Here is a 24,834-nt window from a genome sequence, read left to right on the forward strand (position 1 = left end):
TTTATCCAGATGTTTACTCTGTTTTGCAGGTTTAATATTTAATCAAGTGACATGGAAATACTGTAAATGAATAAGACACAGCAGTTGTTTGACATGTATGCTGGTATGCAAAAGCACACCAGTCTTATTCAAACACTTACTGGAAATATTCACAAAGGTCACAATAACATCATGAATATAAAAATAGCCACAAGGAACTTGCTTAGATACATTTATTTGTGCATAGGTTAGAGATATTCTCCACAATATTAACAGAATGAAGAGGTTTAACAAGTTTTTTTTTAAACAGAGGCAGCTATGTAACAAAAGAAAATAAAATGGCATGGAGTGGCACGTTGTAACGTCTGTTCTTAGTGGGCAAAGTATCGCATTCTCAACTAAAAAAAGAATCAACATGACTGGATTTGGGGCATTATTTTAGATAACCAGCTGTTGAATGGAACTGACCCCCAACCCCCCCAGCATACTTGGTATAAATAATTAATAGTTTTAAAAATCTAGAAAACCATAGAATAGAAAATATATTACCTAGAATGATTACACCTGCAACCAATCTTTCCTCACTGCAACCAATCTTTCCTTACTGCAACCAGTCTTTCCTTACTGCAACCAGTCTTTCCTTACTTCCCCACAACCACTGGAGAGTGTTCTGGATGTCAAAGTGAAAAAGAAGTGTTCATTAATGAAGTGAATTTCTTCAAGCAACTTTATAGCTGGTTTGCAAAAGAGAAGTTTTAAATTTCTTAATGGCTGCCAACTGAACAGCTCCAGCACATTCACAGTATAATTGGACATAGCAGGAACATTCATACATACATACATCATATATTGTAAACTTAGCTGAATTTTACAAAGTAAAAAAAGACAGAATTCCGTTTTAGTGAGTAACTGATCTCTGACACAAAGATTCTAATCTGAGTTATTGCAAATGATATTATAGTTTACTATTTGGAAACATTGACAAGCACTGTTTTAGACTGTGTTTAAAAAGTCACACGTTGTAATTTCCTCTATTTCTCTTACAATGTAAATGTATCTACATATCTACATGGATATCCTAAGCAATGAGAAATCAAAAATTCAAGTTACAAATATTTTATACACAAAATACAAAAATAACCTTTAACATTAAATGCAGTTATTTGGTTACACGTGAAGTCTCTCAAGCTTTCAGGTCTTGCAAGCTAGTATTACCACACAGATGCATATATACTAAAACACTTCATATATGTTATATAATACACACATTTTGTAACAAATCAGTGTCTTAGTTTATGTTACGTTTTTAAGTTTTCTGAGTGTTTATTCTTCCTGTGTGCACTATTCACACCACAACGTTAGCAAGCTTCTGAAAATCAAATCTTGACTTGCTTTATTGAAGCAAGTATGACTTCTTTCATTCCTGCAAGCAATAAGGCTGGACTGATCCATGGGTTATTTTGTACAAAGACTTTTTGTAAAATTACCTGCTGAAGTTTAAATTGTGTGCTTTATTTCTGTATCACTTCTACCAGAAAACATTTTCTAAGATAAAGACAAGGAAATATTTGAAGCAATCAGCCGTGAAGTCATATAGAAAATAAACTTAAGTTTAAAAAATCTTTGCTTTTCAAAGTGTGATGTAGGAGACAGACCAGTAAATATCTAAGTGGTCTCTGCAGGATAAAACATTTTCTCACTTGCTGGAAATAACTTTTAAGTATTCAGCTTCGACAGGTTAAGGTGAATAAATATATTTAAAGGCACAGCTACACTTAAATAAAATGTACTAACTTAGAAGCAGCACTGGCAAGGTTATAAAATTGTGATTAGAATTATAGTAGCAGTAGGAATAAAAAAAAAACAGAACCAAACAGTCAAAACTCAAGTATCTTAACTCCCTATTTGAACTGTTTGTAACACTGACATACAAAAGCATCCAAGTTGCTTTAGTTCAAAACAATTAAAAGCAAGTTTCAGACTCACTGTAAATGTATAGTTTATGATGAAAAATATACATAACCTGGTACATTTCCAATCTTCATTAGCAAGTAAACATTAGGAGTGACTTGGTTTTCATTTTAGCCATTAATGATAGGCTAACATCACGTATCTGTGTAAGGCATCTGCTATCAAAAAAAGGTTTGGTTTTACTGAAGATAACTTTTGGAGCTTCTGGAAGTTCGTAGCTTTTAGAATACACTTGCTATGATAGTGTTGTTGCTAGGATAATTCCAAGTATCAGAAGTAGTACAGTTACACATATAATTATGAATATCAATTTCTGGAAAAAAAAGAAGAAAAGGTTACATTGAAGCATCCAGTCAGATATGGAACTACTTACATATGTGCATACCCACAGTAAATTAATAACTCTGGTATCTATTTTAAATGCTTGGATTTTCTTTTGGAATAAAATTCATTGCCCTGATTTCCTGTTGTTAGTCATTCTTTTCTAACACACAAGAGCAATTAGCAGCTAAGGTGTGTAACGAATCTGTATTTTTATTTTGAGAATAATTATCACCCATACGCAACTTCTGCATATGCCATTACATACCAAAACCACAACAACAAACATCTACTTATCAAAGTCAAGTCAAATATACTAACACTGCCTACAGCTGCCCTCCTTGGATAAATATTTGTAGCCTGCTTCAAACCTTTGCAATTGCACTTGGGGCAATTGAACAAAAGATCACTAAGAACACTGCATAGTTAGCAGCACAGAAGAGCTGCACAACAAATCAAAGGTTCTATGAATATGCATAGAGATGTGACGTTAGGTCACGTAGTTCTATCAGCAGCGTTACAGTAAGGCTTGTTATCTGCACATAAACCAAAGGTGAGAAGAAACTCCAATCTAGTGTCAAAACTAAAAAAACTTGGATACCAAAATGGTGTTAGTACAGACAGCAGAACTCCTGATCAGCCATCTGAAATGACATACTCCCTCACAGTACTGCATAAATATTTTGAAAACCCCAGAGATAGAAAGTTGAGTTTCTACTGGACAGTTAATTACTGTTATCTCCTTAGGCTGGCTAGATGTTATTATGACAAGCAGTAGATTAGTATAGCAGAAGCATGAAGAGTGAAAGAATTCTCACATTTACGTCATCAAATTCAGGTTTGAATCTTTGCAGACTTTCTCTTAGGAATACATTGTCATCTGGTTTCATTTAGCCTAATATTAATACAAGAGCTTCCTTTTAGGACGTTCTGCAACATGAAATAGCTAGCTTTATGGCTGCAGACACCTACTTCAATGCAAACTCTGTTTAAAACCAGAGAAAAATTGTATCTGACAAAGTTCCAAGTGTAATTAGTCATCTATATCTTAACATAGCCTACTTGTTGATATGATTTTGAAATATATCAGAAATTCAAAAGACTGAGACAAGAAGTCGTAGGGTTTTTTTCCCCTCATTTCATTTTGTGTTTACAGACCTTCAGGATTATGACCGCAATCTGTAAATTTAGCAATTCACCACTAGGTGTCAGTTTTCAACATCTACATGCATGGAACTTTTACAGCACACAGAGAGTGAAAAGGAGTCACCAGTTAATCTCAAGTTTGCCCCCCTGCCCAGCAGAAACTGAAAACACATTAAGAGTTAGTACACCAAAGAAGTTATCAGAGCAAAATAAGAGTAAAATTAGTTGATTAGTTACTTACTGCCACACTGGCAGGAAGTCATGCATGCTGAAGTTATCCAAGTATCACCGAATACCAACAGACAAACCGATAATTAGACCAATTATGACAATCAACACCAATGACACAATGATAATGATCCACAATTTCTGTCAAAAACAAGGTATTATTTTAATATGATATTAAAACTTGTATTTATTTTCTGTTTTTAAGTCAGTTCTCAGATCCCCATTCATTTTTTAAAGATCGCAACATTCTTGAATGGAATATGTTTTTCTGTTACTGTGATTAACATCAATGTAGTGATCAAAAAGGAAAAACACACAGCTCACAAGTATGTAATTGAGATCTTCTGGCGTTTAACTACATTTAATATAATAGGCATAAGAATAAAAAGAAGCTCCTTTCTCTGCTAGCAATACCTAGTTTTAGTATTAAAGCTATCAGACAAATTCAACACACTGGTTTTGGTTCGTGAAATCCTTTGGCGAGTCTTCCTCTGCCACATACTGATTTATAACAAAATCCCTCTAACCCTGTGTGTTCTATCAAATTTTAAATAGCAAATCTTCAGATATAAAAATAAAAGTAATGCACATCTATTAATTCTACCTGAATAAGACAAAAAAGTTCAACTAAAACAGAAGGCTGCTTAACAGCATGCAATGTTAGCTTGCTGACTAGGACAGTTACAAGATGAACACATACCCTTCGTGCTTTACTTTGATATTTAACTGCCTTCTTTGTCTCTTCTTTAGCATGTTCCACATAATCTGTTGCATTCATTACGTTCTTTTCTATGTTGTTGATCATTTCACCCTTAAATGTTGAACAAAAAAGTTTATTATTTGCATCCAGGGATCCCTGTTCCATGAATCTGAGAAAAAAGGCTAAAGGATCACATTATTTTAATCAAAATATTTTACATTAGTGGCAGACATTTTTGTGTTTTGATATGCAAAGGAAAAAAAGAAGGAATGGGAAGCAAGGGCTCAAAGATCTAAGCAAAGAAGTGACATTCATAGGCAAGGGAGACCTATTTCTGTTTTGAAGGAACAGACCATCGACTGGTAAAACATACCTCACATTCAAAGGTATGTTTTCAGATGTTCAGTCTAAAACTGACATTCTAAAAGCTCACACATCCCTGATGCGCTTTGAAGTGGGGAGAGATTGACAATTTTGATACAATCTAAAAGAAAAAAAAAAGCAACCCCGCACATACAGCAGTAACTTCAGGAGGTAAAATACCAAGTTGGGTGCTTATAATGTTGGTACATAAATACAAATTAATGATGATGATTGAAATTTGGAAATGAAATGGAGGACTGGTGATAAATAACAGTAAATCTATTACCTGCATTTCTGTCCATCAGAAGAAAAAATCAGCAGCAGTGAACAGCAAAGCATTAAAGAATGATGCACAGGTAATTTATTTTTTGTTGTTTACTTCTAGTTCATTAGGAAACTACTACCAGTTTTCCCTGCTTATATATTTAATATTAAAGCAATGTAGGACTTTAAAACAAAAGTCAATTTAGAAAAAGGTCTTTTGCAGGAAAGTTCCTCTCCTGAACATTATTTCTCTCACTTTCCAGCAGAAATAAAAACCTTTAAGAATGGAAGTTCAAAATCTCTCAGTTAGCTAATATGCACACAAAGACGCAAGTTGCAAAAATCCTTGCTACATTTAATAAGTCACGATATCAGTGAGAATCCTAGACTTCCACAGCAATAACCAGTATTCCAGGACAGAGCTGTTCTCAAACACACATAAAAGGTTCCAGTATGTATTGAACTACAAGTGTGTAGAAGAAAGTATATGGAAGACACTAACTGCAAAGAAAGTCTACATTTAGCTATCCAAAGCACACACTATCAGTACATCTCAACTGCACATTTGTTTAAAACGTAACACAAATTTTAGCAATTAAATTCCATAAATTCTAACTGTGGTCCAAAAAACACTAAGAAATGGATCTGTGCTACTTGCACATATTTCTAAAGACAAAGACCAAAACAACCCATCTCACTTCAGTGAATGTATTTTAATTGGTTCAGTTACCTGAGTCTCAACAAACATAGCCATGTCCATGAACATTTCATGTAGCTCCCGTATACTGGTCTCCAGTTTCATAATATCCTTGTGCCGTGACTCAATCTCATTCAGAGCTTGCCTAGTTATTTGGGAGTCTGATATAATCTTTGGTAGAACAAAAGATATGGACATAAGTACTTAAGCACTGACACACACTTCTAAATAGCAGAACAGAACAGATAACAGATGTGACTGGACCAGAAATACATACGTCAGAAGTGAAAATTGAAGGATTACCGCTCTCTAACATTTCTTCCAGTTCCTCATCAGTGGTGGTCTTTCCAGCTAGAATAAACATAACAGTACTTCATATAACATCACATATGAATGAATAAAACCTTGCGGAAGGACAATTAAGTGAAAATTCTTGAATTGCAATTTTTCAAGATAAAAAAAGCAATACTTAGCCACTACTGGGTGTGAGGGCCGATCCAAAAGTAATGCTTTGTGTTTATTATATTGGCCCATGATGTCAGGGACAGATGTTGGTGGGAAGGCAGGAGAGGCTGAACCTTTCTGCCAATACTCCTTTACGCCTTGTTACCACGCAACAAATGGCAGCAGAGGAACAGCCTGACAAAAAGGAATCTGACAGGGAAGTGCATATGGAGCAAAGGTGTGTCAGTGAATTCATCCATGCAGAAAGAACTGCACAAACTGACATTCAAGGATGCTTACTGAACAGAGAGGCAGTGGATGGTGAGTTTCAGCAGTGGCAATGGTAGGTTACCTCCACTAGAGCAGATATTTATATTCAGGCTCCTGTTCAATGCTGGCAAAAAAAAAGCACAACTAAAAGTGGTAACTATGCTGAAAAATAGTGCTTGTAGCTGAGAATTTGCTCTATCAAACAGCATTGTTGTGTTCTACGTATCTGTTGTAGTTTCCATAGAAATAAATGAGAAGCATTACTTTATGTAGTGACCTTGCATTTAAACAGAAAATATCAAGAATTAGCCAGATAAATGTGCTAGATTCAAAACTCGGGTGAAGAATTCCTGATGTTTTATTTTGTCAAATTGAAGAAATTGGTTGTATGTAAGTCTTATGAAAAAGAAAGGAGAAGCAGATGATAAGGAAAGTCTTACAATTTGCTAACTTTTCTGTTTGCATTTTTCATTATATATATATATATATATATATATATTTGCCTTTACAGGAAATATTCACAAGTCTCACTTTAGCTACAAGGTGTTCTGGATATATTCTGAAATAGATGCCACAGGTGAAAGTTAGGTGCCTTTAGGAATCAACAATTATCAGTAATGAGATAAGAGGGTGAATCATTCAACAAATGATTACAGTACATCTAATAGTAGCACTGATTTTACAGCACCTGAATTAAAAAAAAACAAACAAACAAAAAACCAAAACCACCAAACTAAAAACCAAACCAGATTCTCATTGACACAAACAGCACAACATACAATGGATGACCTCCTGTTTAGTTTCTGAATGGCTTTTCATAACAGTCACTACAGAATACATTCATTATCTTGAAAACACAGCTTTTGCATGCAACCTAAATGTTTCCTTTAATAGACTGAAAATTTAGGAAATAATGGATTTTTATTTAATATTCTGTAATAGAAATGTTCCTTTTCCTCTCCCTTTCACATGCTTCACGAAGCCAAGGTGCATAGTGTTCAGTACCACCTCTAAGCAATAAGAAAAAGGGGAGGAATAAGAATAAAATAAAGATGAATATTGTATGTTTAAACAAAGCATATTGAGGTCACTTACTTATCTCTAATTGCCTCTGTATCCGACCTTTGCTGCGTTCTCGAAAAAGAGTTTGGGTCTCGTTGTATTCCGTCATGACCTCCACAAACTTGTGAGCTAACACAGAGTGCTGTTTTTTTCAGGATTTAAAAATGTGCAAAAAAGGTTTATTTTTTTCTTAATAGAGCAAACATGACCGTACAACAATCAAAAGTGGTATTGAAACTTCAGTAAAACAGAACGTGGAGTTCTGAAACAGGAAAGTGAAACTTCTTCTCTGATTAAGTAACATGCTTTCATTTTCTTTACATTTGTTAGTATCATACCTGAGTTTTTCTTATTCTGAGATCCACTGACGTTCGATTTGCATTTTCACCCTGAGCAAAGCTTTGTTCAATAGCTAAGAGCAAATACAAGAGTATTGTGAATCAATAAAGTACATTAAATAGTGTAAATCCGATAATGCAGCTCAAAGTTGTTTCATAAACAATACACATTTTTACTTTTCTCATATACAAGCACCCCATGAGCATGCTTAACCTTTCTTGCACGCACACTGCCTGTATGTGTGTGGTGGCAGTGAGGAGGAGGAGAAAGGGGAGCAAAATTCATATCTATTTTAAATAACTTTTTTTTTATTTTTAAAAAAAACAGTAACTACTTCAGTTCCTGTTCAGTTCCTCTACTTCTGTAGAGTCATACTAATATCTGCTTGCTCTGGAGACAGCTCAAAAAATCTAACCAAATAGGTAAAGCAACCTACATTATTACAACTTAAGTAATAAATACCATATCCAACTGCTTAGAGAATAAAAGTATACAGTAGTTGCAATCTAGTAACATTTGAAGAATCAATATACTTTAAAGCTTATGTTGAAGACATAAAGGAACACCTATGGGGAAACTCACAATCAAATTACTTTGCCCAAAGAAATTTGAAATACAACAGCCGCTACAGAGCAGTTTCTTATGTGAACATTTGTCACACAGATCACCTTTTTGCAGCTGATCTCCCAGAATAACACTTCAGTCACAAAATAAATTTCCACACAGAAAAATTACTTTGCACTATCTAGGTTATTTCTGCAAACAAGCTCTTTGCCCTGAGCAGGCAGGCTGTGCTGAGACCTGGTATTTTATCAGCTATGAAGCACGTTAAGGAAGGATGAAGTAAAGGATAAGGTAAGTGATATAAGCTGCACATCAGTTGGCAAGAATGGGGAAGTTTTTTTTTTATTTTCAGATGGTTAAATAACAGGAGAATACAGGTACTGCAAAAACACACTCTCAGGGTTCCAGTATAATGCTGACATCATGGAGTAAGACCTTAAGCAATGAGGAGGAAGCATGACAAGAATGGGAGAGAGAGAGGAAGGTCCTGATGGTGTGCATTTACAAAAATAAAAAGAAAGCACATGGAATGTATGGAGACAGAAAGACAGAAGCCCTTATCATTGTTCATTGCAATTCTCTCCTCCAGTACCAACAGTAATTAAGTATGTTAAGTTATGAAACTCAAAACCATGTAAGACCCAAATCTGTACTCATGCAAAAAGTTGAGATGTTATATTCAGGGCTCAATGACTAAAGCAGTTCATTATGTTCTGAAGTTTTTTCTTATGATTTGGGAACTGGCTGGCAAGAGTTGGACAATATAATGTACAGATACATAACAGAGTTAAAGGTTATAAATTCAGCTGTGAGGCATTAAGTCTGTAATACTGCTACTGCTGGCATCCTGAATATATTACAAATGATGACAGTTTTACTTCCCCCCACAGCTCACCTTTTAACCTAGCTCGGATTTTATTAGCGATCTTCTTAATTTCCTCATTTAATTCTTCAAGTTCCTCCTTCGTTCCTTAAAAAAAAAAAAAAAAAAAAAGTCCAGAACTATTGATGATTGATAACATATCAGAAAGTTTCCTTCTCAAAAGACATGCAAATAATCTTCAGGCACTGCCTGTGACTAGCAATGTCATTACAAGCAATGTCATGACTTTACACAGCACAGATACTTTACTGTATTTGTGCTTAAGACTGTGCTCTATCATATGAGATAGCAAAGACCCTGGATGTCAGCATTCAGGTGCACACTTCATTAACCAGAGGATCATCAATTCTATGACTTAAAGCAAAAAGCAATCAGCAAAAATCACTCGGCAGAACACACACACATGTCCATCCACAAATAAGGAAGATGTGGAGAAAAAGAATTAAAAACAGAAGTTCAGTTTTCAACAATAACATAACAATCAGGTCCACAAAAACCTACTCCACAAGAATATCTCTACATCTTTCCTTCCCAGTTCATAAAACCTGCCTAAAGCAGAGGCATGCCTTGGACTAGGACGTGTTGAGAACAACCACTGAGTTCCACTCAAACAAATTTGATTTCAAACTCTCTTCACTTTCAGCTTCCTGGTCACACATCCTTGAAATCTAGAAGAATTGATACTCACTCCCTTCAGGATTTGGCGCTGACAAGATGATGCTGTGCTGTTTTTTCACTTCTTCCACATTTTGTGCTATTTTTGCTATGTTATTTCTAATTTCCTCAACCTAGAAGAAGAGAAATACATCAATGAAAGCATTAAAATGATCATGTCAAGTTGTTGGGTCTTCATAATACATCTCTGATATTAAAAATCCTGGAAGTATTCAATCACAACAGCAGTAAATATCTGACAAACTTCAGACTGCGATCCTCCCTTGTGGACATTTAAACAGCTTTGCATTCAAGACAGTAAAACCCACATTCATACTGTTATGTGCCATGGAAAAGAACCCAGGAAAATACTAAGGAGGGGACTTTGTGGCACACAGGAAATCACAGTCTACAGCCCTCGCTATTTATTAACACAGAACCTTGCAGAAATAACAGAAATTAAGAAACAAAGAGAAATTTAAGTAGTGTAGCAAAAAGTAAAACTTTACCTGTTGGAAAAAATCATCCATAAAATGGTCTTTTTCAATAACAACGGTCTCTCCATCTTCATTTCCTTTACACTGTAAAAGGTAACAAAAATCTATCAAAACTCGGGATACTGTTTTGACACCACCAAGGTTTCTTCCCTATTCTTCTGCATATACATTTTTGTCAGCAGCCTGATAAGTTAGGAGCTGTTCCTCTTCTGAGGACTGCAATCTAAAAACAAATAAGCAGAGGTCAAAGAAAGTCACCTGACTACTATGAAACTGGGAAGCTAAAGCACATCCTCCTCTGTAAACAGCTCTAAGACAGAACCGGTCTGTGAGCTCTTACAGTTTTCATTCCCTGTCATAGAAAGCATTAAAATATTACTTTGCAAATAAATATATAAATTCTCTCACTGGGTAAAGATATTCCCACAAATCACATCCAGTTTCACCAGTACGGAGACAGTAAATGAAATCCTCACACTGAACCACTAAAAGGGGCATTGATGACCTTCTGACATGTGATGTAACGATCCAAACACTGAAAGCTAGAACAAAGAGTTATCAACAAGTATTCACTAGTTTCACCCTTGGGTGCTTTCAAAGCTGCCATTCCACACCAATTTAGAGATAATTATGTTACAATAAACACGCATGCATTACATAATGGACAAACCCTTGGAACAGGAGCCAGCCAAGCAGCAGCTCCCAGTGATGGCTCTCGCAGATTTGCAGAGCGCTCGTTCCCTGAGCGGCACTTTCCTAAACCATGAGTCAGCTCAGCAAGTGGATCTTGATATAAATAGATTCAAATTTGGTCAAGGGAAGAGAGCCATGCATGACAGAAGTGGGGAGTTCCAGCTTCACATTCTCTAGCTCCCTCTGTAGAGCACAGACTGCTTGAACTGCGCTGAATCCAAATTAGAGCAAAATCACTGTATTGCACCATAGACAATGGATTATCACCTCACAGAAACTAATTACAAGATAGGTAATAGTAAGGCTCTCACATTCAACTAGTATCAGCTAAGAAAAAAGCTAACATCTGAGCCAATCTTCATCAACCAAAAGATATACCATCTCTCTCCTAAGTCCTATCTGTACAAGTGCAGCTGCAACGAAGCCGAGCTGCACCCTCAGGCAGCCTGCAGCCTGTCCCACATGTACTTCACCTTCACGTTTGGTTGCAGTGACATGAATGACAGATAAATTGGCTCTCTACAATTTGTTGAAAGATTTATGTACTGTCTACTTTGAACGTCAGCACCTGAAAGATGCCTGATGACTTGTCAACCTCTGTTCTTTATGTTCTTAAATCATCACATACCTAAGACATAGCTTATTCACTGACTCTTCAGCTGAAGTGACACGTTCTTTTGACAAGCACACAGCCCATCCAAGATGAAATTCAGCACAAACACACTCCATCTCCTAGGCCTTATCTCTGTAGAGTAAGTACTATAACAAAAAGAACTGACAAAAGAAAAAGGCTCACAGCAAGCTAATGGTCTGTCTGCAGCTTGACCTTGGGATTGAGAATCTGGGCCATGCACCTCTAATGTTCAGACTTACAAAATATATCAAGTTTCTTCCAAGGTGGGATTCAATGACAGAATCCACATACTTGGGCAATATCATTTCTCCCAGCTGAGTTGGGATGCCTTATTCAACTTCTGACATTCTGCATGCCTTCCATAATGGCAGAAGTAAGGCTAGCTTGAGAACCCCCACCTATTTCACTACTGAACTTCGAAATAGAACATATTTTTGGTTTAAAAACGACTTTTACTTGCCCCTGAACTCAGTTCACAGTTATTCTCAGTCCAGATCATGAGCTGTCTTCTTGTGACAGGCTGCAAAGAGAACTGACCATCACCACCCCAATGAGTCAGAGCCAACCTGCTGACAGCCTGGAGCAGCATGCTGCAGTGAGAGCAGCTCCTGAAGCACAGCACCACCACACCCCATCTTACCCCCCGCTCTGAGAAGGCAGCAGGTGCCCAGCTGCAGTCCGTGCACAACTCAGAACATCTTCAAAAACCACACAGGGAACATACAGGCTAAATTGTGCTGTCTGAAGTTATTTGGGATAGAAAAAACACATTTGAGGGACCGCAAATACCAGATTCACAGCTGTCCCTGCGCACCATAGCTTTACACACGCACCCTCCCATGTTATTCATAGAACTGAATGGCGTATAAGGAAGCACTTTGCAGGACACTGTAAATCTTTATGGTTGCCTGTCCCAAGTAACTCATTACCTTTGTTACACAAGTAACCTTTAACTCGTAGAAAATACTACTTAATGCATTTTTATGCGCTCTAGAATTGCTTGGTTTATCTAGTCCAGAGAAAAAGGAGATTCTGAGTTTGAGACTAGAACAGACAAGCTGGCATGGGGCTGGACTCCTCATGTCTGTCAGTCTTCAGGTGGCATTCGGATAACGCCGTTAATGCTTTAACTTCTGGTTAAAACTGAAGCGGTTGGGAAGTTGATCTCTGTAGATCCCACGTTAAAACTGAAGTCTTCTGAGCCTCCTTAAATAGTGATTAGAGAATTTCCTACTCCAGAGGCGCTGCTCCAGGTGTCATTGTGTCTATAGGCACCAGGCTTCCCTCCGACCTGCAATAGTTCCTTCAGACCACACCGGTGTTTCAAGGGATTCTTTCAGAGCATCAAGACTGCTCCTTTCCTGACAGCCAAGGAGACGTACCAGGCAGCTGGCAGGTCCAGCACCAACCACACTAACAGCCATCTTCTAAAGAAGGCTTAATTTTCCCTAGTTGGAAAGTAAAGAGGTTGCAGTAATAACTGCAGGCAATAGGAACTGCATGCCTGTAACAGCTGCTTTCTCCAGCAAGTATTTTAACACTGTTTAAGTACCAAACACAGTGTATCAACATCAAAACGCTATGATGTTATACCTTAACAAACCAGGAGCACTGACAAGTAACACTTAAGACAATACTATATTACTATATATATATATATATTACTATATAATACTATTTCTAACAGCATGCAAACTCCAGTTTTTATTTCCTCCGAAATGAATACCACACAACCAAAAAAGGAGAGTATATGCAACATACACCTGCGCATCATTTCTATTTATTCCCAGATTAGGAAAAAAAACGAAAAACCATGCGGGAAAACTTGCATTTAAACCAGGCCACATCCTGTCGATGAGAGGCATCACTGCCCCTCCTTCCAGCCACCCCATTTTCTTTCTCGGAACATCGTTTCCAGACAGCAAATAAAGGGAAGGAAGGGAACGGATAAACACGCCGAGCTTCCGTTTCGTAAACACGGGTAAAATAAAACCAGCTCAACTGCCGCACAGCTGGTTGCTCGGCTCCAAAGCGCACAGCGGGCACCCGCAGCTCCGTCCCGCACACCGGTCCCACCCGCAGCGCAGGGCGACGAAAGGCGCCCGGCACGGCCCGAGCCCCGCAGCCCGACGAGCTCCCGCCCCGGGGACGCGCCTGTGGCGCTACCGCAGCGGCCCGGGCCGCGCGCCCCTCCCCGACCGTTACACCCCGCGGCCACAGCGGCCCCCGCAGCGCTCACCTCTGCCAGGTCAGCCAGCCGGTCCTTCATCCCCGCGGCGCCTCAGCTCCGAGCCGAGCGCCGCTCTCCGCGGGTCCGCTCGCCCCTCGCCGCCCGTCCCAACGGCCTCCGGATCCGCCGCCGCCCCGCTCGGGCCGGGCGCAGCGCTCGGGCCCCGCCCTCCTTCCGCGGTGCGAGGAGCAGCGGCCGCGCGCCCTCCCCGCGCGACGTCACGACGAACCGGAGCCCGCGGCGCAGCGCGCACGCGCCTCCCGCGCCCCGGGGTGACGCTACGCGGGCACGCGCATGCGGCCTAAGCGCCCCCCGGCGGCGCCCGCCGCACCGGGAAGCCCGCCTCGGCTCTGCTGACGTCACCACGGGCGATGCTGGGCGGGAAGGGATCTGCGCCTGCGCGAGCGGAAGGGGCGGGGCTGCGCCGTGAGGAGAATGGGCGGGAAAACGCGCGTGGTGCGCGGGAGCCGCCAGAACGTCCCGGTGCGGTGTCGGTGTGCGGGCAGCAGGGCTGCAGGGTGCGTCCCCACAGCGACATGAGGGACAGAGCTGGGAAACGCTGCCCTATTGTTGGGTTTCATTTAGTTCAAAATCGAGCAGTTGTCTTTGTTTCCGAAATGGTTCCCACCAGCGGGGCAGCCGTTCGGAGAAGGTTCTGCGCCATCCCTCATGGGCTGTGAAATAAGCAAACCGCACAGCAGGGCGCAGTGACTCCTCTGCGTTGTCTCAGCATTGCCACTAAACGGGGGATGAACGAGAGCTCAGCTGCACTTGTAACAGCTGCCATAGGATAACATCGCTGTTAGCACAGCACTCAAAACCCAGCCGTTCTATACGATGCTCCCGCCGTTGTTCCGCAGGCCACATGAGCTGTGCGGCTGCCGGCCTTGCGGAGGCACGAGGTGCCGGAGCCGGCAGAACCGGACCGTGCCCGGCGGGTCGCGGCCATGGCGCCCAACAGCGGCGGCCGCCCGTCCCAGCGCCGCGCCTGCCGCCCGCCCGCCCGCCCACGTGACTCCGGCCCCTCCCCCTCCCCGCGGCCGCGCGGCGTCGCTCTCCGGGTATTTGAACCGCGCTTCCGCCATCTTCCCAGCGCCCAGTCACGGCACGGAGCGACGCGGGTAGAAGCCTCGGGAAAGGTAACGGGGCCGGGACGGCCTCCTCTTCCCTCCGGGGCCGGGCGGAGGGACGCGGGGCTGCCGTGAACGGGCTGGTGGGGGCGGTTGCCGTTAGCGGCCGCCCGGCGGGAGCTGGGCTGGGTCGCGCCGAGGCCGGGCCCGCGTGAGCGCCGCGCCGGGCGCCGTGTGTGCGTGGCGGCTTCTCCCTCCGCCCCTCGATGGGAGCGCGGGGCGAGAGCGGGGCTGGGCTCCGTCCCGGAGGATCGAGCGGGGAGCGCGCGGGGCGCGAACGGGAACTGGGCCTCCAACGGTCCGGGCGGCCGTGGGGGAGGGGAGGCGGCGCGCTGCTCAGTCATGGTGGGATGGTCGCGGATGGGCCCGGCCGGCGCGGCGGGGACGGGAGCTGCGCTCGTAGCCTCACGGGGCTCGCTCCGGTCCGCACCGCCCGAGGAGGCGTTTCGAACGGGACGGGCGGGCGATCCGGTGCGGTGCCGCCTACGGAGCGAGGCCGAGGCCGGCTTTCTTCCAGGCGCCCCGCGGAGGCCGCGGCTCGGCCCCGTTTTCGTAGCGTGGAAGCCCGAGGGGCGCGGCGGCGGCGGCAGCGGCCTTCCGTTACGGGCTGCGGGGCTGGGCGGGGAGCTGCTGCCGCCATTACCGCGCGCTCCCGCCTCGCGTGGGGCGGTGCGGGGACGCTTCCTGCCCCATCCGGCGGCCCGGGACCACGCGCGGGGCGGGGAGCGGCGGGGCGGGCCGAGCCTCGGCCTCTGCGGCGGCGGCCGCTGAGCGGAGCGCGGAGCACGCGACAAGGGAGGCGGTTTGGGAGCCGAGAGCGGCGGCCGGCCCCTTCCGGCGGGGCCTTGAAGCAGCTGCCTCTCGGAGCTCACATGCTTCCATTTCCCCTGCAGACCCAGCATGGCCGCCCAAGGAGAGCCCCAAGTGCAGTTTAAGGTAAAGGGTCGTCACTTTCTGTCTTTTTTTCCCCCTTCCGTAGAAAAGCTGCAAGAACAACTTTCAAGAACTGCCGTGGATGGTAGATTTGGTTTTAAAGCGCTGATTTCACCCACCGTGTACTGCATTGCCTTACAATGGCATTCTATTATATGATCATTCTGGTGCTGTTTGCAGCCTTACCAAACAATAACGTCACATAAAACACCACTTACAATGTGTTGACTTCATGGAGTGATATTCACAGCCACAAATAAAAAGTGACTTAGAGCAACTTGTTTTATGCCACATCAGCTACTAGGGGCGGAACACAATGGAGCAGAGCTGTTACCTGAACAGCCAGAAGTCACTATGATTGCTGCATGGAAGATGATGCCTGTTTTTTTTCACAGTATTCATCTAGTATATCCCAATTGTTAGTGAAACAGGCTGTTTTTCTTTTTTTCCAATTGCAAGATCACAGTTCTTTTCTCCAGCAATTCAGATGCTTGTATTTTAGTATAACACAATTTTAGCACAATGTGTTCTAGTTCTCAGCTACAGGGACTAGCTAAGTTTGGACAGGAGTTAGAGAATGACTGGATTAAATCAGAGCCCAACATAGGAAGTTACTTCATCGGGAATTTTAGTGTTTTCTTTGCAGTGTTCTGTAAGACAAACTGTGTTGCTCTGACCTTCTTTACTTCAATGTATTAACAGCTTGTCCTGGTCGGTGATGGTGGCACTGGTAAAACAACATTTGTAAAACGTCATTTGACTGGTGAATTTGAGAAGAAATATGTAGGTATGTCTGAAGAAATGCTCAAGATCACTAGATCTCGTTACTATCAATAGTATAATTCACAACTTGCTGACTGTTCTTTCCTATTACCACAGCAACGTTGGGTGTTGAAGTTCATCCTCTGGTATTCCATACTAATAGAGGCCCGATTAAATTTAATGTATGGGACACAGCTGGCCAGGAGAAATTTGGTGGTCTGCGAGATGGCTATTACATCCAAGGTAAGATGTTTGTATAGTAATATCCTGTATTCTGTTCAGTTTGGCCACTCTGGGAACACTTAACATGGCTTTCACTGGTGAGCTGGCTTATGAGTGTTTGAACGTTGTATAAATATAGTCAGATTGGTTTCTGTACTAAAACTTAGTTTCAGTCCACTGCTGTGGGCTTTGATTTTACTGAAGAGTAATCTTGCACCTTAAGCGATAGTACTCATGAACTTAAGTGGTTAAGAGGTAAGTTTGCTTAAGTGAGTAAAAATGATCTGTATTGGTATCCTGTGCTGCTGCAAAGATTTGGAAGAAACAAACTGTAAATAGTATAAAGAAGTTCTACATGTCCTCGGCAGAGGCTAATGGCCTTTCTAAAGGTGTAGTGATATAGCTTGAAGATGAGGGACTGTTCTGTGAGTACTTCAGTACCTGCGTACCTTTTAACATTCTGCAAGGGAGGTTTAGAGCCTGACTTTTCCTTCAGAAGTATCAGAATCAAGTGTTCTTTGGCACGCTGTTCTGGACAGGGGCATTCTGACATGTGAACTACAAGCTCTCCACTTATCTGAAAGGCTCAATAGGCTGAGATTGGTTCAGTAGGCATTAAGACATTTTTCTCAGGTATTATGTGAACTAAAATTCTTTTGTAATCCTTGTGTAATCTGTGCCATACAACAGTACAATTGTTACATGATGCTGTGTGATCAGAAGCAGCTGGCATTTAGAGTTAAGCACCAAATATATAAGATGACAGGGCCATGGGCTGAGTTCTGTGGACTCCTGCATAGTGATCATCTTGCATGTTGATCTGGTAAATGGCATATTCTCAACTGTGAGACTGAAGAGAAACCTAATGCTGGTACCCTTAACAGTGATTATTGCGAGTACTCCTTCCTATACCATTTTATAAGAAAGTGGTTACTTGTCTGGTCTAATTGTTTGTTTTTTTTACAGCTCAATGTGCCATTATAATGTTTGATGTAACATCAAGAGTTACTTACAAGAATGTACCCAACTGGCATAGAGACCTGGTACGGGTATGTGAAAACATCCCTATAGTGTTGTGTGGCAACAAAGTGGATATTAAGGACAGAAAAGTCAAGGCAAAATCCATTGTCTTCCACAGGAAGAAGAATCTTCAGGTATGATGGCATGAGTTCACAGGATTAGAGATATTTTAAGTCTGTTAACTGCATTTGGGTGCTATTCAGTCCTTTAGTGTTGGGAATAAGATGAAATTAGACCAAGTCAAAGGAAAAAGAGGCACTATTGCATCCTGAAATCACCTCTGAGCACGTCATGTTTAAGAGTATCAGTTTTTGCCTATTGACCTGAAACTCTGCATTTCTAGTCTCTTGTATCTCAGCTGCTTCTGAGGGCATAGACAGAAGTCATGCAGTTAAAAAGAATACTAAGGCACACCAGAGCTGATTGTGTGCAAGTTATTATGTTGTAGGCATTGGTGGCAGCCTCTTATGTATTGAATATCCTATTTTTTTTCCCCAGTATTATGACATTTCAGCCAAGAGTAACTACAACTTTGAGAAGCCGTTCCTCTGGCTTGCTAGGAAGCTAATTGGAGATCCTAACTTGGAATTTGTTGCCATGCCTGCTCTTGCACCACCTGAAGTTGTTATGGACCCAGCACTGGCAGCACAGTATGAGCAAGACTTACAGGTAAGTGAGGAAGAGTACTGAAGTCAAATGACCGTCTGACAGATAAGTGTCTGGATTCCTGGGGCAGGTAACCAAGAACTGTTCTCAAATGTTACTTCTCTATTCCAGATTGCTCAGACCACTGCACTGCCAGACGAAGATGATGACCTGTGAGGGATGAAGCTGGAGCCCAGCGTCAGAAGTCTAGTTTTATAGGCAACTGTCCTGTGATGTCAGTGGTGCAGCGTGTTTGCCACTTTATTATCTAGCTGAGCAGAACATGTGCTTAATCTTTGGGATGCTGAAAGAGATGAATGGGCTTCGGAGTGAATGTGGCAGTTCAAAACAAAAAACCCAACAAAACTTCATGATTTTGGACCTGCATATTTAGCTGTTTTTTGGACTGCAATTATTTCCCTTTTGAGTTTCAAATATAAGACTGCTGCAGTCACATCAAAGTGTTATGTGGTAAATCTTGTTTCTGTCATTCCCATTTTTTTTTTTTGTTTAGATAATAAAGTTGTATTTCAAATATCTCTAAAAGTGAATTTTCATGCGTTGTTAGAAAAGGTCTTGAAAGCCTCTTTTAACTGAGGCTAATACTTGTCTGTCTCTGCATTCTTAGTATCTCCTTCCTTTTGTTATACTCCTCTTAGTAAATCAGAGCTAACAGTTGATTCCATTGATTTCCTGAAGCACGTAACTAAAGTGCCCAAGGGAAGCTGAACTAACTGCCAGCTAAAACTAAAGCAGTGAACACTTGACTGGCAAGTGGAGCTTGACTGCCAGAAGCATAAATCAACCCATAGCAAGTGGGATGTTTATGTGGTTGGCGGAGCATCTTGAGAGTTAAGTGTGTAGTTCAGCTTGCATATGCTACCTTTCAATACTCTCAACTTTTAGCTGCACTACAACATGCCTTCACAGAGCTGTTTTCTGAAGTAGTCAAGAATAAATGATATTTAGGCCTGTTAAATGACTACAAACTACCTTTGCATGGAGCATCATTCAGTAGAGCTATAGTTGATTAAGCATCCTAAAACTCACTAACTAGGAAACTTGTAGATGAGCTTAAAGTGCTCTTGGCTAAAGAACAGCATATTAACTAAAACCCCATATAACTCTTAGACTTGACTGTAACTGCACCATGTTCTTAAATTGAAACTAGCTTATTACAACAGCACAAATGATGGAAGACGTCAACACTTACAGAGAATAATCTTGGTCAATCCTGGTACTAGTGAACAAAAATACCATTTTTCAGTAGTGTTTGAGTACGTGAAGCCTTGGAACTCTTCAGTTTTGTATCTTTGGTTTCTTAATAAAGTGGAGCATTTCATTCCTTCTAACTTGCATGTTTGTATACGTAACTCCTACTTGAGTATCTTAACACTTCATTCAGATGCATATCAGCAAAAACTGACTATTAAATGTTTGAGAACAACATCCTGTAATTGGTGTAAAGTTTAAGTTCTGTGGGTTTGAGTTTCTGAGAGATTCGAAGCACTTCAGCTCACTGAGACTAAGGGGAAATGAGGAACATCACACCTGCCTGGGGAAAGTAGCAGCTGCCATAACTTCCCACTGAACTTCCTGCTGCATCACCACGCTTCAGCTTTGTATGACAGTTGTAGAGTTCACTAACTCGTGTGTGCCTTGGTTACTGCTGCTTGCTTGAGCACCTGCTGCTGATTTACTCATCTTTAAGAAAATAGCTACTAGGACATTCCTGAACATTAACACAAAGCTCTCAGAAACAGGAGCAGGCAGCAACCCATCCTGCACAGTAAACCTCCAACCTTGGACTGTTTCAGGAGCGGGATTAAATACACTGCAGTATTACAGTTTCCTTTTCGTATTTACCTGCAGGCTGTGCTGATGTGAATGTGCAACTTCTCAGCTGCAGTTGGTTAAAACTAAGGTTTACAGCTCCACAGCCTCTCATTAGCTGTCCTTAAGGAAGGTAGTATTACTTAGTGAAGTAATGTGGAAAATTATTTTAAAGAAGGTGTTTATTTATACATAGTTGTATCATTGCTGAGGTGAGACAAATCCCCTGCAATACCAGCTCTGTTCTGCCTCCTTGACTGCTGTGTGAAAGCAGGGCTACATGAGGGGCTCTGACACATTCCTGCACATCACTTAGGAAATTTTCCCCCTCCAACATCTTGTTCCAGCCATTAGAATAACTAACTGTTAGATTAGACTCCGTTTTAACATTCAAAAGTAGGATAAAGCCCAAGTTCATTATTTCCAGTTCCAGCTGGGATGGCAGTGAACAAGTTGGAAACCTGAAGAAACTGAGGAAACATTTTGCTGTTTCCTGTTTCACATAACATTTATAATAACCTCAGTGTTTGATCCACTATCTCAGAAATCATGCTTCTAACATTTAAAGAAATCAAGACTTAATAACTTGGAGCTGCACTGATAAAATTAAGAGGCACTGAACTTGATTTATTCTGTTGCCTATTTCTATATCCAATACTATAATGTGATGGAAAGCACAGCAATAATAGCAGAGTGGCAAAGTCCTAGGCTGCAGCAAGAGAGGATGAGCCCAAATACAGCAGCCATGGACACAGAAACAAAGAAAGAAAATCTGCTTACCTTTGGAAGGCATCAGGTAGGTAGGGATCTCTATCAAAATACCCTCACCTCCACTGCCAACCCTTAAATGAGGGCTGGAGCCAGGATCCAGCCCTTCCAGTCACTCAGGTACATTTCATGCACCTGAGCTCCCCTGGGTTGGCCCTGCCTTCCCACCAGGTGCTCCATCAGTGCTTCAAGGTCAGCTGATAAGAAAAATGTGTAAGGGTAAGGAAGACATGAGCAGGCAGCCCCTACCTCTGTTCAGTTTCTTATGCTGGTGACCAAAGTTGCTAAGAAAATTGCAACTACTGTGTGACACCAAATGATGTCTACAGTAAAACTGTGTTCTGAAGCATCAGGATCATTCATTCATTTAGGTTTTCTGCATAAAAGGTAACACCAAAAATAGCAAATCATGTAATTAAAATACACAGTCCTTGTTTGCTTTGAAGCCCTCCATGTAAGTTACCATGCACAAGAACTGTCTGATCTGCTACTGTGTGTTACTACACAAAGGTGGTAGCAGACTGATGACTTCACATCACTGTGTCTGGAGGCAGTGTGTATTTTGCTTATGCTGAGGATAGAAATGAAAGTCAGCTTTCCTAACAGGCTTTTTTTTTTGTTAGATTACAAGATAACGAAAGCAAAGCAAGGCACTCACATGCAGACATGAGCACCTGCATGCACAGACAGGGGTACATACACATGTGCAAATGCATGTGGCCCTACACATAAGCAATCATAAAACACTTATAAAATACTGTATTTTTGCACTATCTGTTGCCATTCGATTTTGGAAGCAGTATTTTTTCCTCCTTTGGATCTGTGTGTTCTATTTGCATAATAAAACTGGATTCCAACTGCAGCAAATAAGTGCAATACATTTTCAAATGCCGTGCTGTAAAAGCCATTTGAAATGCCTCTTCTGCCACTCGGAAGTGTATAAACTACCTGATAAATGAGCACTGCATCAGGTTACGAGAGCATTATTAGCTTAAGCCTGATCAAATTTGACACAGCCTTAAAAAACCATAATCCTGGTTACTGCACAATTGTCTGGCCTTGCTGGCAATGTGCACGTAGCACCTGAGAACACATTAATTCCAGTTTTGCTTCAACCTGATGGCAGATGAGAGCTGCTCTTGAGGTACCGGTTTCAGCCACATGGTGGGGCGCGCTGCCTGTAGCTGCTCTGATGGATGCTCTGAGCCAACAGACGTTTAAAACTGGGTAACACTGTACACCATGCTCCTGGTGTAAAATAAGCTAAAAAGAATTGTGCCTTTCATTGAGTCGCTCCTTCATCTTCAGCTACATCCACCGAATGTGAAATAGAATGAATTAAAGAAAGGTGTGTTTAAATAACAGAAGTTACGTATAATTATAATTAGCTTATGTTGTGATGTTATTCACCTTCTGAGCTGGTCATTGAATCTCCAGGCTCTTCACGATTTTGAAGAGAATATATTAGTCAACGTAAGGCCATAATAACATTATAAAGGTATATTCATTTGATTCGTTCTAAATTCTATTGCTAAAAGTCTTTATTTTGCTTTCTGGCATCAACTCAGAAAATCCTCATTCTCTTAATTAGAACAATATCTTTTCATGGTAGCATGAGCCTTGCTCAGTTAGCTCCAGCAGTATTTTTGTTTGCTTTTTCTTCAGTCTGGACTTTTCTGTTTGCCCTTTTGGTTACAATCACTTTTAAGGGAAACCTCATGCAATATTTTCACATTTTAGCTCTGCTTTCTCACTTTTGCTGAAGTACCTTTTACCAACTGACATAATATAAGGACGTACACCACGCAGTGGCCACCCTTAGATCATCCTTTGTTAGTGAGGCACTATACAAATAAGATCTGTAATGCCTGAGGTTGTTCTATTAAAAGGTCACAGTCTGTGAAGGCTCCTATTATGGAGGATCATCCCACTGTTAATCACAGCAATGCGGCCACAGATGATACGTTCAGAACTTATTAGCAACTGCTTCTCATGCTCGTGAAACACCTGTGCTCCTCCCACATCAGTGCTCTCCCATGGCAGTGTACATCTCACAGACAAAACTAGTTTGTATGACGGTATGCAGTTTGTATGCATAGTCCTATCCCACAGCATCTAGAAAATGCTGCTTTTATTCCTTTTTATTAGAATAGATCTTTGGGTACATATATATATTGCTCTGCGTTGATGATATAAATTAGTTGATTTTCATCAAAATTAATACTGTTTGCCTACGATGAAAGAAAAGTGAGGAGGGCGATTATAGGAATACAAAGTGGCAGGATCATGGCAACACACAGCTGGAACACACCAATTCTAGACTGGAATAACATCAGACAAAGAATAATAAACCATTAGAGGTGACCCATTCCTCTGTAAAAACTGCTTCTGCTTTGAAGTTCAGTGAGTAAATAGCATGCTCATTATGAACGTAACTGTACCGGTAGGGATGTGTGCACTGAGATGGAGATGTGTGTGTCGCAGCCATTTGTTCAGGTTCCTTGCAGATGTGCAAATACAATCAAACTGTGCATATGTACATATCTGAACGGCTCCAAGAGAAACAGCAGAGTTGCCCTGGATGTCTTCTGTGCCAGAGGACAGATGATTTTGTTTACAAAACAACTTCTTGTGTAACTGAAGTTAAGTAACAGCAGTTCTACAGCCACAAACGTAGGAGTTCCACGTCAAGCTGGCAGTAAAACTACAACTTTCAGCAGGTTGATGTTGCTATATCAGCTGCAACCACCTCGTTAGTGATTTCTATTGCTGGCAGAGTTTGACTAGGGAGCTATTTTAATCCTGGATATCTGTTGGCATGTTAGCAGGCTGTGATGGTAGGGAAGTTTAACAAAACCCAGCATTTAGATTTAATCTTAAAATATTCATTTCTAAGACGCCTGATAAAACACCTCAGTCCCAGTTGTGCACTAGATTTCTTGTGGGGAGTTAATGATTCCAATGAAAACAAAGGAAGAAAACCATATTGTGGAATGCTTGTCTTCTGCATTGTACAATACATTCTTTAAAGGACTATTCTCTCTGTATTCACATAGCAAGGAGTAAAGATTTTTAACATCAGGGTGTTTCTCATTTCCTGCTAAATGGCAACTGCAGCATTTACCAATTTCGTTTTAATAATATAATAATGCTGAAGGAACAAGGGCTGCACAGGGAAAGCTGAAACTGAATCTTGAATCACCTCGTAATAAGTCACATTCATTGACGTGGTGGAAGTGCTGCAAGTGATACCACCAACATACACCACGATTTTTTTTTTCCCTTTAACCTTTTTGACTGAAGTGTGGTGTCCCTCCACACACCTCTCCACTGCATCCCTCCCCAAACCCTAAAAAAAGAGGAGAAAAAGAGGAAGAAAGAAACCTGGGGCATGTGATAATCTGGAGAAGCCTTTCATGGAGAGCTGCACCAGGAGATCTCAGTTCCTCCCTTCCTCTCTGCAGTGGGAGAGCTGTCCTGGGGAGAATCCTCTCAGCTGCTGAGCACAGACTGCCCGCAGTTACCTGCTGTATGCAGAGCTTTGTGCTCTAATTGACGTGCAAGTACTTTAAATGGACATTA

The 24,834-nt window shown here is 41.5% G+C and overlaps 2 protein-coding genes across 4 annotated transcripts; one reads left to right on the forward strand and one right to left on the reverse strand.

The window, feature by feature from the left end:
- Nucleotides 1-200: 200 nt before the first annotated feature.
- STX2 (syntaxin 2) lies at nt 201-14,112 on the reverse strand. 3 transcript variants are annotated; one of them, XM_072351108.1, is made up of 11 exons: nt 13,949-14,112; nt 10,395-10,466; nt 9,920-10,019; nt 9,244-9,318; nt 7,784-7,857; nt 7,479-7,587; nt 5,947-6,020; nt 5,703-5,840; nt 4,346-4,456; nt 3,738-3,786; nt 207-2,263 (listed from the first exon to the last, which is right to left on the reverse strand). In XM_072351108.1, the coding sequence occupies exons 1-11, from the start codon at nt 13,976-13,978 to the stop codon at nt 2,172-2,174; spliced, it is 924 nt and encodes a 307-aa protein (XP_072207209.1). In that variant the 5' UTR covers nt 13,979-14,112; the 3' UTR covers nt 207-2,171. The 3 variants fall into 3 exon arrangements, with proteins under 3 accessions (XP_072207208.1, XP_072207209.1, XP_072207207.1); XM_072351106.1 differs by having other exon boundaries at nt 2,132-2,263; nt 3,659-3,786; XM_072351107.1 differs by lacking the exon at nt 3,738-3,786 and having other exon boundaries at nt 201-2,263.
- An 836-nt stretch (nt 14,113-14,948) lies between these two features.
- On the forward strand, nt 14,949-19,188 carry RAN (RAN, member RAS oncogene family). The gene is made up of 7 exons (XM_072351333.1): nt 14,949-15,078; nt 15,963-16,005; nt 16,705-16,789; nt 16,882-17,007; nt 17,953-18,140; nt 18,505-18,675; nt 18,784-19,188. Exons 2-7 carry the CDS (start codon nt 15,970-15,972, stop codon nt 18,826-18,828), a joined length of 651 nt encoding a protein of 216 aa, XP_072207434.1. The 5' UTR covers nt 14,949-15,078; nt 15,963-15,969; the 3' UTR covers nt 18,829-19,188.
- The last annotated feature ends 5,646 nt before the right edge of the window (nt 19,189-24,834 follow it).

Source organism: Excalfactoria chinensis, chromosome 16 (genome assembly GCF_039878825.1).
Source record: "Excalfactoria chinensis isolate bCotChi1 chromosome 16, bCotChi1.hap2, whole genome shotgun sequence".
Taxonomy (NCBI): Eukaryota; Metazoa; Chordata; class Aves; order Galliformes; family Phasianidae; genus Excalfactoria; species Excalfactoria chinensis.

Coding starts and splice junctions, on each gene's coding strand:
- STX2 (XM_072351108.1), bottom strand. CDS start 13,978: ATGAAGGACCGGCTGGCTGACCTGGCAGAG. Junction 9,319..9,919: donor AGCGCCAAATCCTGAAGGGA/GTGAGTATCAAT, acceptor TTTTTTTTTAAG/GAACGAAGGAGGAACTTGAA. Junction 5,841..5,946: donor CTTCAATTTTCACTTCTGAC/GTATGTATTTCT, acceptor GTTCTACCAAAG/ATTATATCAGACTCCCAAAT.
- RAN (XM_072351333.1), top strand. CDS start 15,970: ATGGCCGCCCAAGGAGAGCCCCAAGTGCAGTTTAAG. Junction 16,006..16,704: donor AGCCCCAAGTGCAGTTTAAG/GTAAAGGGTCGT, acceptor ATGTATTAACAG/CTTGTCCTGGTCGGTGATGG. Junction 17,008..17,952: donor AGATGGCTATTACATCCAAG/GTAAGATGTTTG, acceptor TTTTTTTTACAG/CTCAATGTGCCATTATAATG.